Source organism: Crinia signifera, chromosome 8 (genome assembly GCF_055691185.1).
Source record: "Crinia signifera chromosome 8, ASM5569118v1, whole genome shotgun sequence".
Classification (NCBI taxonomy): Eukaryota; Metazoa; Chordata; class Amphibia; order Anura; family Myobatrachidae; genus Crinia; species Crinia signifera.
Window position 1 is genome coordinate 121,147,804 of NC_139224.1, and position 16,900 is coordinate 121,164,703.

Sequence of the window (16,900 nt, forward strand, 5' to 3'; positions counted from 1 at the left end):
TATCAATGGTTGCACTCTATGAACTTGAGGCATCTCTTGGGTTAAAAAATACAAATAATACATTTTTCGTACTAGTTGTCATGGATTAGTGTATTTTATGTGCTTAATGAACCATCATTATGCACAAAATAGTGGAATGATAATCACACTGCTAAACCATGGTCTGATCACTAAGGTATAAAATAGCAACTCTCATGAAAGAACTAGTATCTACAGTGCGTGCCTCCCATATATGTGCAGGCCAGTTTATTAGAACATTCAGGTCCACGTTTAGTGACCTAGGGCCAGATTCTCTATCACTCTCCATCACTTTTGAAGCTTAAACAGCCAGCCAATCAGCTCCTGTCTGGCATTTTTCAAACAGTCTGACATGGCAGACAGGAGCTGATTGGCTGGCTGTTTATCACTCTCCATTTTATCACTTTTGAAGCTTAGAGTATCTGGCCCTTAGAGAAAAAGGTGCAAAGAGCAGGAGACCACTTTTCCACAGGCTTCAACATCCCATATTTTGACCCGTGAATGCGTATCAACCTGGTATCCCGGGTTTGCAACTCTGCTCTATACCTGGTCCAGAGCTGGGAACCAGTAATTTCCTGGGTCCGCGGTGTAAAAGAGGTAAGAGGCTGCATTATATAAATGAAGTCTGTTTGAGTACAGTAAGGTCTAATTCAGGGAAAGTTATTTCTGGTCAGGAAGTCTGCATATAACAGACAGAGGGGTTTGTTCTATGCATGCTTGTTTCTGCCTGCTTTTATTTAGTAAAGACTGCTTCTGAGTTTGATCCAAGCTTGGGAGTTACTCTTTGCATGCAGTTTTCAATGGACATGCTTATGAGTAAAAGTTGTAGAACTCTGCTGCTTTCCTCTGTGCTGTAAAAACAGAGCTACCTCATTTGAACCTCAACTCTTTTTTTTTTTTTTTTATTCACTTTAAACCCTGGTGTTCTCAGATATGTAAGTAGTGATGTAAACCACATTGAAAATAAACATCTATTTGGCAGGCCATATGGCTGGCTCAGGGAACACAACAGATCAGTAAACATGTGTTGTTAACACTATATGCAAAGGCTCTTCCTGTTGCCAAAAAGATCTGCAAACTAGGTTGTACAGTGAGCCCTTGTGTGACGAGATGACAAGCTTTGGAACAATGGTGTAAACTGTTTCCTAGTAACCCTATAACACAGGAATGACAAACATTTGGCACTGCAAGAGTTGCTGCCATTTTGAATTCACCATAGAGTTGGGGGTATATTTACTAAAGTGCGTGTTTTTAGAAATGGTGATGTTGCTCACAGCAACCAATCAAACTTAGCATTTATTTAGCTGCTTCTAAAAGATAAATGCAAGAATCTGATTTTGCTATGAGCAACTTTTCCACTTGTGGAAAACCCACACCATAGTAACTCTACCCCTGCAGGTGGATTTTGCACTTCTTATTGAATTAAGGGCCATACAAACTAGAAGATTATCTTTCCAATCTGGCTGGTTGGAATGAAAATCTGGAATTTTTGGGGAGCAAATGACAATTGACCATTTGCTCCTAAACATGGAAAACAGACACAAATCGTTCCTACAGACAAATTGGTCAATTTATGGCCCATACACACTGAAAGACGAGCTGATCATGAAAGATATTGTGCATCCACACTGAACATATGGCATGAGCAATATTGGCAGATTGCATGTCTGGAACATGTCAATATAGTTAACAATGAGTTTGGGGGGGGCGGGGGGCACATTGTTAAAGATAGTAGGCCTATACACTAGGTATCGCCATCAATATCATCCAGAAGCCCCATTATGAACGAGATTGATGCCAATACCTTCTAGTGTGTATGGGATTTTATGCAGATGACTGCTTCTGTCCATTTTCCAGTGTAATTTGTTCCCAGAAATGTACAGATTTTCATTCTAACCAGCCAGATTGGAAAGATAAACTTCTAGTAGTGTGTATGGGCCTTTAGAGCAACTAAAGGCACACACACATACCACAACACACACTGATGTTCTATGTCTGGGGTAGCCAACCCTAGTCCTCGAGAGCTACCAACAGTGCATGTTTTGCAGGTCTCCTCACAGAATCACAAGTGAGCTAATTAGCTCCATCTGTGTATCTTTTAAAATGTGTCAGTGATTAATGAGTGCAGCAGCTAGGTTGTCTGGAAAATGTGAACTGTTGGTAGCTCTCGAGGGCTAGGTTTGGCTACCACTGGTCTATGTAGTCCGTTTGATGAAGCTTTGCAGTGGAACAGCTAGGGATCGTCTTGGCTGTGTCTGTTCAGGCTTTTCTGTGTTGCTTTTGTTAGCTCATGTTTGGTTTGCCCAGAGGGCGTCAACCGGGTTTGTCCTCATATGACTTTGCAGGAGATATGCGCTTTACATTTGTACATGAAAGGCAACTTGCACTTTGGAAGCAAGTACAGAAAACAGATATGTGCTGGGGGAAAAATGTTTTCTAACATTAGCCAATTCAAAGTGTGTCTTTCTTTAAAAAAAAAAGAGAAAAAATTCTGAACTTCATAGATCGAACATTTTATCATGACCCCTTGCTACAGACGTGTGCCAAAGAGGTATTGGTGCTTTTGACTTCGACAGCTAATAAAATGTTATCTTTTGTGAGCGTTTATGATTAACCCCTTCACGACATTTGACGTATATATACGTCATGGCCGGGAAGTACTTCCCGACCGTTGACGTATATATACGTCATGGCTTAAAACTGTCACTGCGTCTAGAGACGCAGTGACAGAGGGACGATGTCTGCTGTCCCTGACAGCAGACATGTCCGTGCATGCCCAGGGGAGGCGGCGATGCCGCCCCCCCGTCGGCGATCGCTGTGATTGGCTGTTCATTGTGAACAGCCGTTCACAGCGTTTTCTGTGTCACCGGCGAATAACGTTCGCCGGTGACACGGGATCGGAGGTGATTGGTGCTGTAAAGTACAGCACCAATCACCGCGGGGTGTAAGGGTGACACTGGTGTCACCCCACCTCACCCCTCCCGCCCCCAAAGGCCGTGATTGGTTCGTCGGACCGACGGACCAATCACAGCCATGGAGGGGGGTTTAAACTAACGGTGACTGCACTGCAGACGCCATTCCGGTCTGGAATAGCGTGCAGTGCGGTCACCGTGCCCAGCTGCCGCCTATACTGACCAGAACCCATCCAAAATACTTACCTGATCATTGATATTGCTTATGCTTGTGACATCTTGTGACATCCTGTGACATCTTGTGCTGCTGCGATTTATTAGATAGAGAGAGAGTTAGAGAGAGTTAGAGAGAGTTAGAGAGAGTTAGAGAGAGTTAGAGAGAGTTAGAGAGAGTTAGAGAGAGTTAGAGAGAGTTAGAGAGAGTTAGAGAGAGTTAGAGAGAGTTAGAGAGAGTTAGAGAGAGTTAGAGAGAGTTAGAGAGAGTTAGAGAGAGTTAGAGAGAGTTAGAGAGAGTTAGAGATAGAGAGAGATAGAGAGGCCTAGTGCTATATTTTGTGCTGCTGCAGTGTGATAGAGCTATAGATAGAGAGATAGAGAGAGAGAGATAGAGAGAGAGATAGTGACAGATTGTGCTATATATTTTTTATATAACTGAAAGAGATAGAGAGAGATAGAGAGAGATAGAGAGGCCTAGTGCTATATTTTGTGCTGCTGCAGTGTGATAGAGCTATAGATAGATAGAGAGAGATAGAGAGAGATAGAGAGATAGTGACAGATTGTGCTATATATTTTTTATATAACTGACTGCTGCCCCCCCTTTTGTGCTGATCAGTATGAATTAACTGATCAGCAACTTTTTGGGGGCGCAGGTTTTTTTTTTATATATAGATATACCTGTCAGTGCTGCTGCTGCAGTGTCATAGAGTGATAGATAGTGAGAGATAGAGAGATAGAGAGAGAGAGTGATAGAGAGTGCTAAATTTTGTGTCTGCTGCCCCCGCCTTTTGTGCTGATCACTATATCTGAGGTGATCAGCAACTTTTTGGGGGTACAGAGGTTTTTTTTTTTTATATATACCTGTCAGTACCACCAAAGGTTGTGCACCTGCTGCCCCTCACTGGTAATCAGTGTCGCATCACTGATCACCTTTTTTTATTTTTTGTGAGTGCTGTGGGGTCTTTTTTACATTTTTTTTTTTACACACACTGTGATTTTGTGTGTGTCCTGTGGCCACTGTGCGCTGATCAGTGACGTACATCACTGATCAGCTTTTTCGGCACAGGGTTGATCTATTTTTTTTTTTTTTGGATCAAATTCCTGTTGCCTTTGAGCGCTGTTCAGTGACGGACGTTACTGACCAACATCTGTGCTCAATTTTTGGCGCAGGACCTTTTTTTTTTTTAACCCCTTCCATTTTTTTTTTTTTTTTTTAACCCCTTCCATTTTTTTTTTTTTAACCCCTTCCATTTTTTTTTTTTTTTTGAACCCTTCAATTTTTTTTTTTTTGTATTTTTTTTTTTCTGCACTACATACACACTACACACTACATACCCCCCAGGTTGAAATAAAGTTTGTACCCCCCCCTACACTATACACGTGTTGAAACATTTCACTACCAGTAACACAAAAATATAAATGGCATCCCAAATGTCATCCCAAATGTCGTCCCAGTCATCCAGGAGAATGTATTCGGTGGAGGAGGCATATGCCATGCTTGCCTCTGACTCTGACACAGCCAGTGAGGCAAGCGGGGAATTTGAAGGATTTGTCTTAAGCTCCTCTTCCTCCTCTGATGATGAGGGACCCCCTCAAAGACGCCCCCGTAGAGCAGCTGAGACCCCCCCCCCAATAATTGATCTCGTATGGACCCCACCACCAGACAATTTTGAGCCCCAGGTTCCTGAGTTTTTGGCCATCCCAGGAATCCAATTTGATTCAACAGGTCTCAGAGAAATTGACTTTTTCAAATTATTTTTCTCTGATGATTTTATAAATTTAATGGTGGACCAAACTAATTTATATGCCCAGCAGTTTATTGCTCAAAACCCCACGTCATCATTTGCTAGGTGGACCCCTGTAGATGCAGTAGAGATGATGACGTTTTGGGGTCTGGTGTTACATATGGGCATAGTAAAAAAGCCACAAATTAGGCAATATTGGAGTACAGATGTTCTGTACAGCACCCCATTTCACCGTATGGCCATGCCCCGGGCTCGTTTTGAGGCAATCCATAAATTTATACATTACACCGATAATGCACAGTGCCCACCCAGAGATGATCCCACCTTTGACAGGCTATTCAAAGTCAGGCCGGTCATTGATCATTTCAGTGCCAAATTTGCAGAGCTATACATCCCTGATAAATGTATTAGTATCGACGAGTCCCTTATACATTTTAAAGGAAGGGTTAAATTCCGCCAGTACCTTCCCAGTAAGAGGGCAAGGTATGGCATAAAAATGTATAAGCTGTGTGAAAGCACCACAGGGTACACCCACAAGTTTAGGGTATATGAAGGGAAGGATTCAAGAATTGAACCGCCAGAATGCCCCCCCTCCCTCGTAGGTGTTAGTGGAAAAATTGTCTGGGATTTAGTGCACCCCTTCCTGGATAAGGGTTATCACCTCTATGTGGATAACTTTTACACCAGCATCCCCCTGTTTAAGGCCCTTGGTTCAAGAGGTACAGCAGCTTGCGGTACTGTGCGCAAGAACCAAAGAGGCCTCCCCAAAACGCACATTGCCCAAGTACTAAGAAGGGGTGAAAGCAGGGGAATATGCACCGAAAATATGTTGTTGGTCAAATATAAGGACAAGAGGGATGTCCTTATACTGACAACAATTCATGGAGACAGTACCACCTCCATCCCTGTACGAGGTACCAGTACCCACACCTCAAAACCAAATTGTATCCTAGATTACAATAAGTACATGGGCGGAGTGGATCTTTCAGATCAGGTACTGAAGCCGTACAGTGCCCTGCGGAAAACAAATATCTGGTACAAGAAGCTGGCCGTGTATATCATCCAGATGGCACTGTATAACGCTTACGTGCTATTCCGTTCTACCGGCCAGAGGGGGACATTTATGCACTTTCAAGAGGAAGTCATAAAGGGCCTAGTATTTGGGAACCAGCAGGCAGAGGGCCCCAGTACTTCTAGTACTGGCCCCCGTATTGTACCAGGGCAGCATTTTCCCAACGAAATCCCCTCCACTGCAAGAAAGGGCAGGACACAAAAAAGGTGCAAAGTTTGCTATAAAAAGGGAATAAGAAAGGAAACTATTTTCCACTGTGAAACTTGCCCCGACAAACCCGGCCTATGTATGAAGGAGTGTTTCAAAATATACCACACATCTATGGATTATTAGGTTCATCATTTCACCGTGCTTCGGGGGTCTTGCTAATGCCATATAGCACCCACCATTCATTCCACCAGAATCTGAGCTGCAAAATCCAAAAATCACTCCTTCCCTTCTGAGTCCTGCCATGCACCCAACTGGTATTTTTTGGTCACATGTGAGGCATTGCCGTACTCGGGAGAAATTGGGGCACAGACTTTGGGGTGCTTTGTCTCCTTCATTCCTTGTGAAAATGAAAAATTTTGAGCCAGAACTGCATTTTTGTGTAAAAAAAATGTAATTTTTCATTTTCACAGCCCAGTTGTACCACAATTGGTGAAACCCCTGGGGGTTTGAAATGTACACTATACCCCTAGATGAATTCCCTGAGGGTTGTACTTTGCAAAATGGGGTGACTTGTGGGGGGGTTCCACTGTATTGGTAATGCAACATAGCACCCACCATTCATTCCACCAAAATCTGTGCTGCAAAATCCAAAAATCACTCCTTCCCTTCTGAGTCCTGCCATGCGCCCAACTGGTATTTTTTGGTCACATGTGAGGCATTGCCGTACTCGGGAGAAATTGGGGCACAGATTTTGGGGTGCTTTTTCTCCTTCATACCTTCTGAAAATGAAAAATTTTGAGCCAGAACTGCATTTTTGTGTAAAAAAATGTAATTTTTCATTTTCACTGCCCACTTGTATCAAAATTGGTGAAACCCCTGGGGGTTTGAAATGTACACTATACCCCTAGATGAATTCCCTGAGGGGTGTACTTTGCAAAATGGGGTGACTTGTGGGGGGGTTCCACTGTATTGGTGCTTGGGGGGTCTTGCTAATGCGACATAGCACCCACCAAAATTCCACCAGAATCTGAGCTGCAAAATCCAAAAATCACTCCTTCCCTTCTGAGTCCTGCCATGCGCCCAACTGGTATTTTTTGGTCACATGTGAGGCATTGCCGTACTCGGGAGAAATTGGGGCACAGATTTTGGGGTGCTTTTTCTCCTTCATACCTTCTGAAAATGAAAAATTTTGAGCCAGAACTGCATTTTTGTGTAAAAAAATGTAATTTTTCATTTTCACTGCCCACTTGTATCAAAATTGGTGAAACCCCTGGGGGTTTGAAATGTACACTATACCCCTAGATGAATTCCCTGAGGGGTGTACTTTGCAAAATGGGGTGACTTGTGGGGGGGTTCCACTGTATTGGTGCTTGGGGGGTCTTGCTAATGCGACATAGCACCCACCAAAATTCCACCAGAATCTGAGCTGCAAAATCCAAAAATCACTCCTTCCCTTCTGAGTCCTGCCATGCACCCAACTGGTATTTTTTGGTCACATGTGAGGCATTGCCGTACTCGGGAGAAATTGGGGCACAGATTTTGGGGTGCTTTTTCTCCTTCATACCTTCTGAAAATGAAAAATTTTGAGCCAGAACTGCATTTTTGTGTAAAAAAATGTAATTTTTCATTTTCACTGCCCACTTGTATCAAAATTGGTGAAACCCCTGGGGGTTTGAAATGTACACTATACCCCTAGATGAATTCCCTGAGGGGTGTACTTTGCAAAATGGGGTGACTTGTGGGGGGGTTCCACTGTATTGGTGCTTGGGGGGTCTTGCTAATGCGACATAGCACCCACCAAAATTCCACCAGAATCTGAGCTGCAAAATCCAAAAATCACTCCTTCCCTTCTGAGTCCTGCCATGCACCCAACTGGTATTTTTTGGTCACATGTGAGGCATTGCTGTACTCGGGAGAAATTGGGGCACAGATTTTGGGGTGCTTTTTCTCCTTCATACCTTCTGAAAATGAAAAATTTTGAGCCAGAACTGCATTTTTGTGTAAAAAAATGTAATTTTTCATTTTCACTGCCCACTTGTATCAAAATTGGTGAAACCCCTGGGGGTTTGAAATGTACACTATACCCCTAGATGAATTCCCTGAGGGGTGTACTTTGCAAAATGGGGTGACTTGTGGGGGGGTTCCACTGTATTGGTGCAACATAGCACCCACCATTCATTCCACCAAAATCTGTGCTGCAAAATCCAAAAAACACTCCTTCCCTTCTGAGTCCTGCCATGCACCCAACTGGTATTTTTTGGTCACATGTGAGGCATTGCCATACTCGGGAGAAATTGGGGCACAGATTTTGGGGTGCTTTTTCTCCTTCATACCTTGTGAAAATGAAAAATTTTGAGCCAGAACTGCATGTTTGTGTAAAAAAATGTAATTTTCCATTTTCACATCCCAGTTGTACCAAAATTGGTGAAACCCCTGGGGGTTTGAAATGTACACTATACCCCTAGATGAATTCCCTGAGGGGTGTAGATTGCAAAATGGGGTGACTTGTGGGGGAGGTTCCTAACTTTTAGCACTTATGGTGCCTAGAAACCTACATGGTGCCTAAAAAAAAATCTCATAAAAAGGAGGCTCCAAAATCAAGTAGGTGCTCCTTCTATTATGAAGCCTGTGGTTTGGTCAACGTGCACACTAGGGCCACATATAGGATATTTTTGAAAACAAAAGAATTGGGGGAATCAATTTGTAGTCACATTTCTCTAGTAAAATCTACTGTATTCGTTAGAAAAATGTATTAAAATTGAAACTCTGCAAAAAAAAAGAAATTTTGAAATTTCACCTACACTTTGTTTTAATTCCTGTGAAACACCTAAAGGGTTAACAAACTTCCAAAATGCTGTTTTGAATACTGTGAGGGGTGCAGTTTTTGAAATGGCATCATTTATGGGGGTGTCTCACATACAAGTCCCTCAAAGTCACATCAGAACTGAACTGATCCCTAAAAAAATCAGTGTTTGAAATTTTCTTGAAAATTTGAGAATTTGCTATTCATATTGTAAGCCTCCTAGTGTCCAAAAAAATTAAAAGGAAGTTGAAATAATGATGGAAACATAAAGTAGACATATGGTCTATGTTAGTTATTAACTATTTTGAGTGGTATGATTATTTGTCTCACAAGCAGAAAATTTAACATTTTGCAAATTGCTAAATTTTCCATTTTTTCACGATATTTTGGTATTTTTCACAAAAAAACACAGACTGTATCGACCCAAATTTACCACTAACTTGAAGTACAATGTGTCACGAGAAAACAATCTCAAAATCACTGGGATAAGTAAAAGCAAAAAAAAGTTATCCCCACTTAAGTGAGACATGTCAGATTTGAAAAAAAGGGCTCTGTCATGAAGGCACAAACTGGCTCTGTCATGAAGGGGTTAAAGTACACCGACATTGCCAATATGGGATACTCCAGTGTGTGAACCCTTTAATGTTTAACTTTGACAGTACACTGTATTACCAGCGTCTTTACCAATATGCTCTTTGAGCCTTATGTGTTTGCTTTGCTGCATGATTAAATAAAACTCCCGGCTAGTTTCTGCCGTGGAAAAGTGTGTGCTATATCCAAAATGTTTAGGAGATCAAATGCTTTTAAACATTTACGTTCAGCACCTCTGCAGTAATAAACTTCTGTATCTGATCATCTAACCGTGTGTCCTTTTCATTTTCTGTTTAGCATGTTCCACCCTTGCTGTTGACCAATTAGATTCTGTGATCATTGCACCGCCCCCTTTGGAAGATGGAGATATTCTCACCTTGGAGCATTTACAGCCTTACTGGAGGGAGCTGGAACGTCTTGTCCAGGACCATAAAGTTGTTGCAATAGGAACGTCTGATTTAGATAAACCTCTCTTAGAACAGCTTTACCTCTGGGCACAGGTGAGGTGTGGCATCAGGACTGGTGATGGGGGATGTTTGGTTGAAGTACACTACAGTAAATTTAATACGTAGAGTTAAACAACCAGTTAGTCTACAGTGCTTGCCACTCTGTATACCAGGGCATGTTAAGTCTTGTACACTGGCAAATAATTATTATTTTTTTACAGAAACACAATGTATGAAATAAATCAAGTGTTGTCAGACTGAGACTATTTTACTGGCATTCAGACACATTTGGGTGGGGCATTTATTATCAGTGCACTGCAGCATAAAATAATGGGAGTTTTTATGTATGAAATACACCCTTTCAGGGCGATTCAGGAGAAATGCATTGGCCATGTCCATTTTGAAGTTAGTGTTGCATTTTCATTCCCAGCTATAGCATAACTTTGTTCTCACAACCAAGCAGCGATTTTATGATATTTATGCTTAAATGTACCTGCATACTAAAAGTTTTCCGTGTCTTTTACAGATCAAGCCAAATAGTAACCAGGTGAATCTTGCATCATGCTGCATAATGCCGCCAGATCTAACCGCTTTTGCGAAGCAGTTTGATATTCAGTTATTAACACACAGTGACTCCAAAGGTAACTGAGCAACCATGACGTGTGTGTGTGTGTGTGTGTATGAGAGTTATAGTTTTTTTTTTTTTTTTTATAACTTGGGTCCTATAAGGCAATTACACGGCACTAATGCTGGGTACACACTGTGCAATATTTCAGCTGCCTGATTGAACATATAATCTATCTGAGCAGGTCGGCTAACAATGTTATTTAGATATATCGCGTCTGCATTACAACACCGCTCAGATGCTCGTCCAGCTGGATGTTGGCACCAAAATATAATTCGGTAAATGTATACAGTGCCTTACAAAAACATTTACCTCCCCCTTGTTTTTTTTACCCATTTTGCTACAATACAACCTGTAATTAATTTGAAATGTATTTTAATCTGAATTTTATGTAATGGATATGGACAACATAGTCTAAGTTGGTGAAGCGAAATGAGAAAAATATTTATAAAAAAAAAAAAAAAATTTTTCACCCCCTTTGCTGAAGCCCCTCACAAATTCTGTTGCAAGGAGCTCTCCAAACAAGTCAGGGTCAAAGTTGTTAAGAAGTACAAGTCAGGATTGGGTTATTAAAAAAAAAAAAAAAAATCCAAATCTTTGATTTGTCCAGAGCATCTATAAATACATCATCTTCAAATGGAAAGAACACGGTACCACAACAAACCTGCCAAGAGAGGGCTGCCCACCAAACTCAGACCAGGCAAGGAGGGCATTAATCAAAGAGGCAGCAGAGGGACCAAAGGTAACCCTGAGCAGAGTTCCACCGCAGAGACTGGTGTATCTGCACAGGGGATCACCATAAACCATACACTCCATAGAGCTGGGCTTTATGGAAGAGTGGCCAGAAAAAGCCATTACTTTAATGTTAAAACTAAGAAGGCACATTTTGAGTTGGTCAAAAGGCGTGTGGGCGACTCCCCATATGTAGGGAGGAAGATTCCTAAAATTGACAAAGCAGCTACGCGTCTTGAGGAGTCCATAGAGGAGGATCAGCAGTTGAGGACCTGCAGGGCACTTCACTAACAATACTAGCCCGCCGCCTGACTGACATTTATCTGCGGCAACCAGGTCCCCACTGCGCATACAGACAGCCGGCTGGGAAGTGAGTCCAGCAGCCGCTGTCTGCACCAGAGGTCTGCGCTGCACACGCCAGCACATGGAAGTGCTGGGCTGTTCCTAACCCAGTGTAGTACCGTCCATCCTAGCCCAAAGTCGGGCCGACGGCTGGCGCAGCACCCGGAGAAAGGGTTCAGTTAACACCAGGCACTTGGCTCGGTACATCCATCAGGCCAATTCACAGATGCCCTCATGATCGGAGGAGACAGCACCAAGCACCAATAAGGAGTTTTGCTATATATACGATGTGTATCCATCCTGGAAGCCCTGATCCCACTTGGAAAGACTTATAATATCTTGCCCACAGCAAATTTGTGCGAGACTGAAACATCTGTCCACACCTGGCAATTTATCCATCCAATCAGGAACTGGTAACTATTGGTTACTTCTCATACAAATGCAGTGAAATGGCTTTTTTATTATCTTTTTATTGAAGTATTGCATGCATGCAAACCATTGTCTTTTAGTATAATTTTGTGTGTATATATTGTGTTTTTGTGTTATTTGTGTAATAAATTGTTTTAGCTTACAGAAGGTGCCCACTGGTTCTTTCTTCCTGTTTACCTAGGAAGGTGATCTGGTCAGATGAGATGAAAATTTAACTTTTTGGCCACCAAGGAAAATGCTCTGTCTGGCACAAACCCCTGACATCCCATCATCACAAGAACACCATCCCCACCGTGAAACATGGTGGCGGCAGCATCATGCTGTGGGGATCTATTTCAGCAGCAGGGACTGGGAAACTGATTATAGATGAGGGAAATATGGATGGTTCTAAATACAGGGATATTCTTGAGCAAAACCTGTTTCATTCTGCCTGTGATTTGAGACTGGGACGGAGGTTCATCTTCCAGCAGGACTATGACCCAAAGCATACTGCTAAAGCAACACTTTTAAGTGTTCCCCTGAGACCACTTATGTGTTGGAATGTCCTAGTTAAAGCGCAGATCTCGATCCAATTGAGAATCTGTGGTCAGATTTGAACAGTGCGGTTCACAAACGGAAACCATCCAACAGTTTTGGAGCAATTTTGCCCTTAGGAAGTGGCAAGGTCATAGAAACGTATCCAAAGTGAGTTGCAGCTGTAATTGCTGCAAATCGTGGCCAAAGTACTGACTTTAGGGGGGGGGGGGGGTTGAATACTTATGCACGGTGAATGGGGGGGGGGTGAATACTTATGCATGGTGAATGAAGTTTTTCTATTTTTTCCTATTTGTTATTTGCTTCACAACAACAAAAATCTTCAAAGTTGTAGGCATGTTCTGTTAAGGAAATGATGCAAGCCTTCAAACAATCCATTTTAATTCCAGGTTGCGAGGCAAAAAAATGGATTGTTTTGTTGACTATTGCCCAATATAGATGCTGATTGTGTCCTCCATATCTTGCTGCTAGGGGTGTTCAGCTGAAGGCAAGCTAATCTAAGATGCTAAGGCCATCAGTTGTTAGATGGAAAATCTAGTCTGTTCTTTTCTTTCAATGATGTGCTTATTTCCTGCCACTCACCCATAATTGGAGCTACCTATCTTGCTTGTTCCACCACAAAAACTTTTTAAAGCTTTGGCCAAACTTTTTTATGAAACCAGGTTAAAAAAAAAAATGTTGCATTTGTGTCGCTACACAATAAGTTTGGTTGACTTCTCAGACATGACTGCTTTTAACATGCCAGCCACCCTGAAGGTGGGTAAGAGGTGTGAGTGGGTGGGGTGATAAGGTTCCAATCCTCAGCTGTTTTCACTAAGTGCCATGAGTGATGTTCTGGCCATGTTCCAACTGTCCTAATTGTCCCTTTACACATCCCAGCATGCCTTGCCTTAGTTTTGCTATTTGGTCATGCTGGAACTGATGCAAGACATGCTGGGATATGTAGTTCATCAACAGCTGGACGGCCGCTTATTGCCCATCTCTGCTTTACACCATAGGCATAAAATGGGCTATGCTTATTGTCGGAGTGAGGGAAATTGCGGTTGAACGTAGCCAAGCTTAAACATAGGCCCCTAAATATCTGGTGTACAATGCAGCACAGGAGACAAATATGAAAAAAAAAAAAAAGCCCAACATTGAAAATGTGCATTTTTATTTTTTTATTTTTTATTAGTACGTATTATATAGCAGACACATCAGTTAGAGATTTGCAGGGAATATTCCGTTATTCACATCAATTCCTGCTTCCACTCTGTGGGGAAGACTTAGAGTGTGTACACACGGTTCAATGTTCTGTGCGATCCGATGTACGATTCGATGTTTTGTCCGATTTTTACTTTTCCCTTTTTTTTTTTTTTCTCTACTCCTTAAGATATGCTTAAGATTTTGACTTTTTACCATACAATTTGCTATGCGATTTCCTATTTGATTTACTATGCGATTTCCTATGTGCCTTAAGATTTGCTTAAGATTTTGACTAAGCGATTTTGACTTAACAACAGGATGACTGACAGGGCCCTGGAAATCGTATAGCACATCGCATCTTAAGCATATCGCAAGGCACATACGATGCATGCAATATGCTTGCGATTTGTGCTAGATAGAGTGTGCTGCCCACTCTATCTCCCCTCCGATCTATCCTTAAACGGGAGCGCGCATCGGGCTAGGAAGCCCTTACAATGCATAAAATCAGTATGCAATATGTATGCGATATGGCTTCCGATGTTGACGATATCGTCAACATCGGAAGCCATATCGAACCGTGTGTACACACTATTATGAAACCTTGGGGAAAGTGAAAGTACCAACCAATCAGCTCCTGTAATTTTGCAGTGTTTGAAAAATTACATTTAGAAGCTGATGGTTAGTACTTTAACTCTCTCTCCACTTTATCTTGTTTTCCATGCTCTTATACATCTTCCACCTTATATTCTTTAGCAATTAGTCCCAGAAGGTAGTAACCAGACACTATTCCTACAGCTGACTAGTACCTATGTCTTAATTTTTTTTCTTTTCTTATTCTTAGAAATTCTGTCTGAAGAAAGTTTTCAAGAAGCTCTGAGAGAAGGTGTCCAGGGAACCCAAGCGGATGAGTGGTCGCCAGAGTGGATTCTGCGGTACTCTGTCATTGTTAAAACACGTGGGATCATAAAATCAAAAGGTTACATTGTACAAGCGAAGAGGAAAACTTCACATTAATGACCAAGGACTTCTCCACAACCCGCAGACCTGTTTATCACACACATAGTTGTCCTTGTGCATGAGAAGAGATATATTCCAAAGACCACATTACTGAAACTCGCTATACCTGTGGTCAGAATGCTGTTTACAAACTGGAGTCTATGTGTGGATGAAGAAAGATGTAGATATGAATAGTCAGTGTTTCTCCAAGACTCTGATTAAGTCGCTGTTTCAGAAAGGCAATGTCAACGTCCTGGGTGTTGCTTGTTCTAATCATCTTATGTGCAAAGTGGTTATCTAATATGTCTTATGGTAGCTTTAAAGGATGCCTGCCTGGAGAATCAAGACACGTCACTATCTTCACTACGGAGTGGGTTATAAAGTGAATTTTGTCCTGAAAATTTTCAGATCGAATACAAATACGGTAGAGGTTAGAAAGCAAAGCCACTTTTGGTATTGAATGCCTAAATGTTTGCTTACAAATTGTGTTCATAAAATCTTTTGATAGGAGTCCCCCCCCCCCCCCCCCCCCCCAATTATGCACATATGATAGCCCCAATTGTACCGTTAGAGGACTTATTTTTTGGTCATGGGGTCTTTGTGGCTGTAGAAATTGAGCCTTTGGTTTTTAAGCTTTCAGTCATAGTCCAGATAAATAATTTCTAAGTTTTAAAGATACATTTGGAAGACCAATACTTTTATATACAATGGTTAATTATATTGTACTTCGGACTTTACTCTGAGTAGGACTGGAAAATGAAGATAAAGGTGGGTATACACTGTGCGATTTGCGTTAATGATTTTATCGTGCATGTTAAGTGTGTACTCCCTATGCAAGTGGTTCTCAAATGGACCCCGCACAGTTCACATTTTCCAGGTCACATGACCTTACTCACTGACACATTTTAAAAGAGCCACAGGTGGAGCTAATTATTTTAACTTGTTTCTTTGAAGAGACCCGCAAAACATTCACTATGCCATTAGCAATACACTTTATCGTCTGAACATGCAGTCAGCGCTGATGATATCGGCAGTGACTATGTTCAGCGGGGGTCCTGGTGATGTCACTGAAAGATGTTGAACCTGCGGAGTGTTCATACGATCGTAACGTACAGTGTGTAAGGGGCATTAGTCTTCTACTATATTAAATCCTAAATGGGCATTAATTTTCATGGCTTAATATTGCTGGTTTTCACTTTATTCCCATTACAGCCTTCACTTGTTGGAAATTAATAATAGTTAGAGTCACTTCTGTGTGCTTCCAAAGCCAGCTTAATGCCAAAGACCACTGTGTGTGTGTGTGTGTTTGGGGGGGGGGGTGTGTATTGCCACACCAGGTGCTTAACTTGAGAATGGATCCTGCTTGGTGTAGACACAAACTCGTCTTGCTCTCTGCATGTCTTTATTTCAAGCAACATGTTCGATGTTCTTATAACAATTCCACAAGTACTTCATTGTATGTATGGGATATGGTTTACTAAGTTGATATTAATATACATGATAAAATGTCAACAAACCATCCCTGATGGGGATGATCCTGTGGACTTATGTGTGACCAGTTGTTTTTCAGTGGTGGCCAATGACATTGTGAATATATAATATAAATTGTGTGTATGTACATGTACTTTTGGAATTGTTACATTATATTGCACTAGTCATTTAACAGCAGAGTTGATGTGTGATTGTATATTGTTTGTGCACTTCTCCATTCTCCCGAACTATGGAACTACATAATGAAAGCTACATCCACATGGGTATACCGTGCATACGGAAAGTATTCAGTGTTTTACCTTTTCCATATATTTTTATGTTACAGCCTTATACCAAAATCCAATAAATTAATTTTCTTTTCTCAAAATTCTACATTCAATACCCCATAATGACCACGTGACAACTTTTTATTTTTTGGAGATCTTTGCAAATAAAATAAAAAAAAAAAACAGAAGAAATAACATGTACATAAGTATTCACAGCCTTTGCTCAATATTTTGTTGATGCCCCTTTGGCAGAAAGTTCTTTTTGAATATGGTGGATGCCACAAGCTTGAAAAACCTATGTTTGCCCAGTTTCTACTTTGCAGCACCTCTTAAGCTCCATCAGGTTG

The 16,900-nt window shown here is 41.6% G+C and overlaps 1 protein-coding gene across 1 annotated transcript in view; it reads left to right on the forward strand.

Annotated features, from left to right (window-relative positions):
• The window catches only part of GCLM (glutamate-cysteine ligase modifier subunit), a 29,598-nt gene extending 14,590 nt beyond the window's left edge, over positions 1–15,008 (forward strand). The window contains exons 5-7 of the mRNA XM_083157072.1: positions 9,805–10,007; positions 10,480–10,594; positions 14,642–15,008. Coding sequence (XP_083013198.1) covers positions 9,805–10,007; positions 10,480–10,594; positions 14,642–14,814 — 491 coding nt within the window. The 3' untranslated portion in view covers positions 14,815–15,008. The remainder of the gene's footprint in view (positions 1–9,804; positions 10,008–10,479; positions 10,595–14,641) is intronic.
• The last annotated feature ends 1,892 nt before the right edge of the window (positions 15,009–16,900 follow it).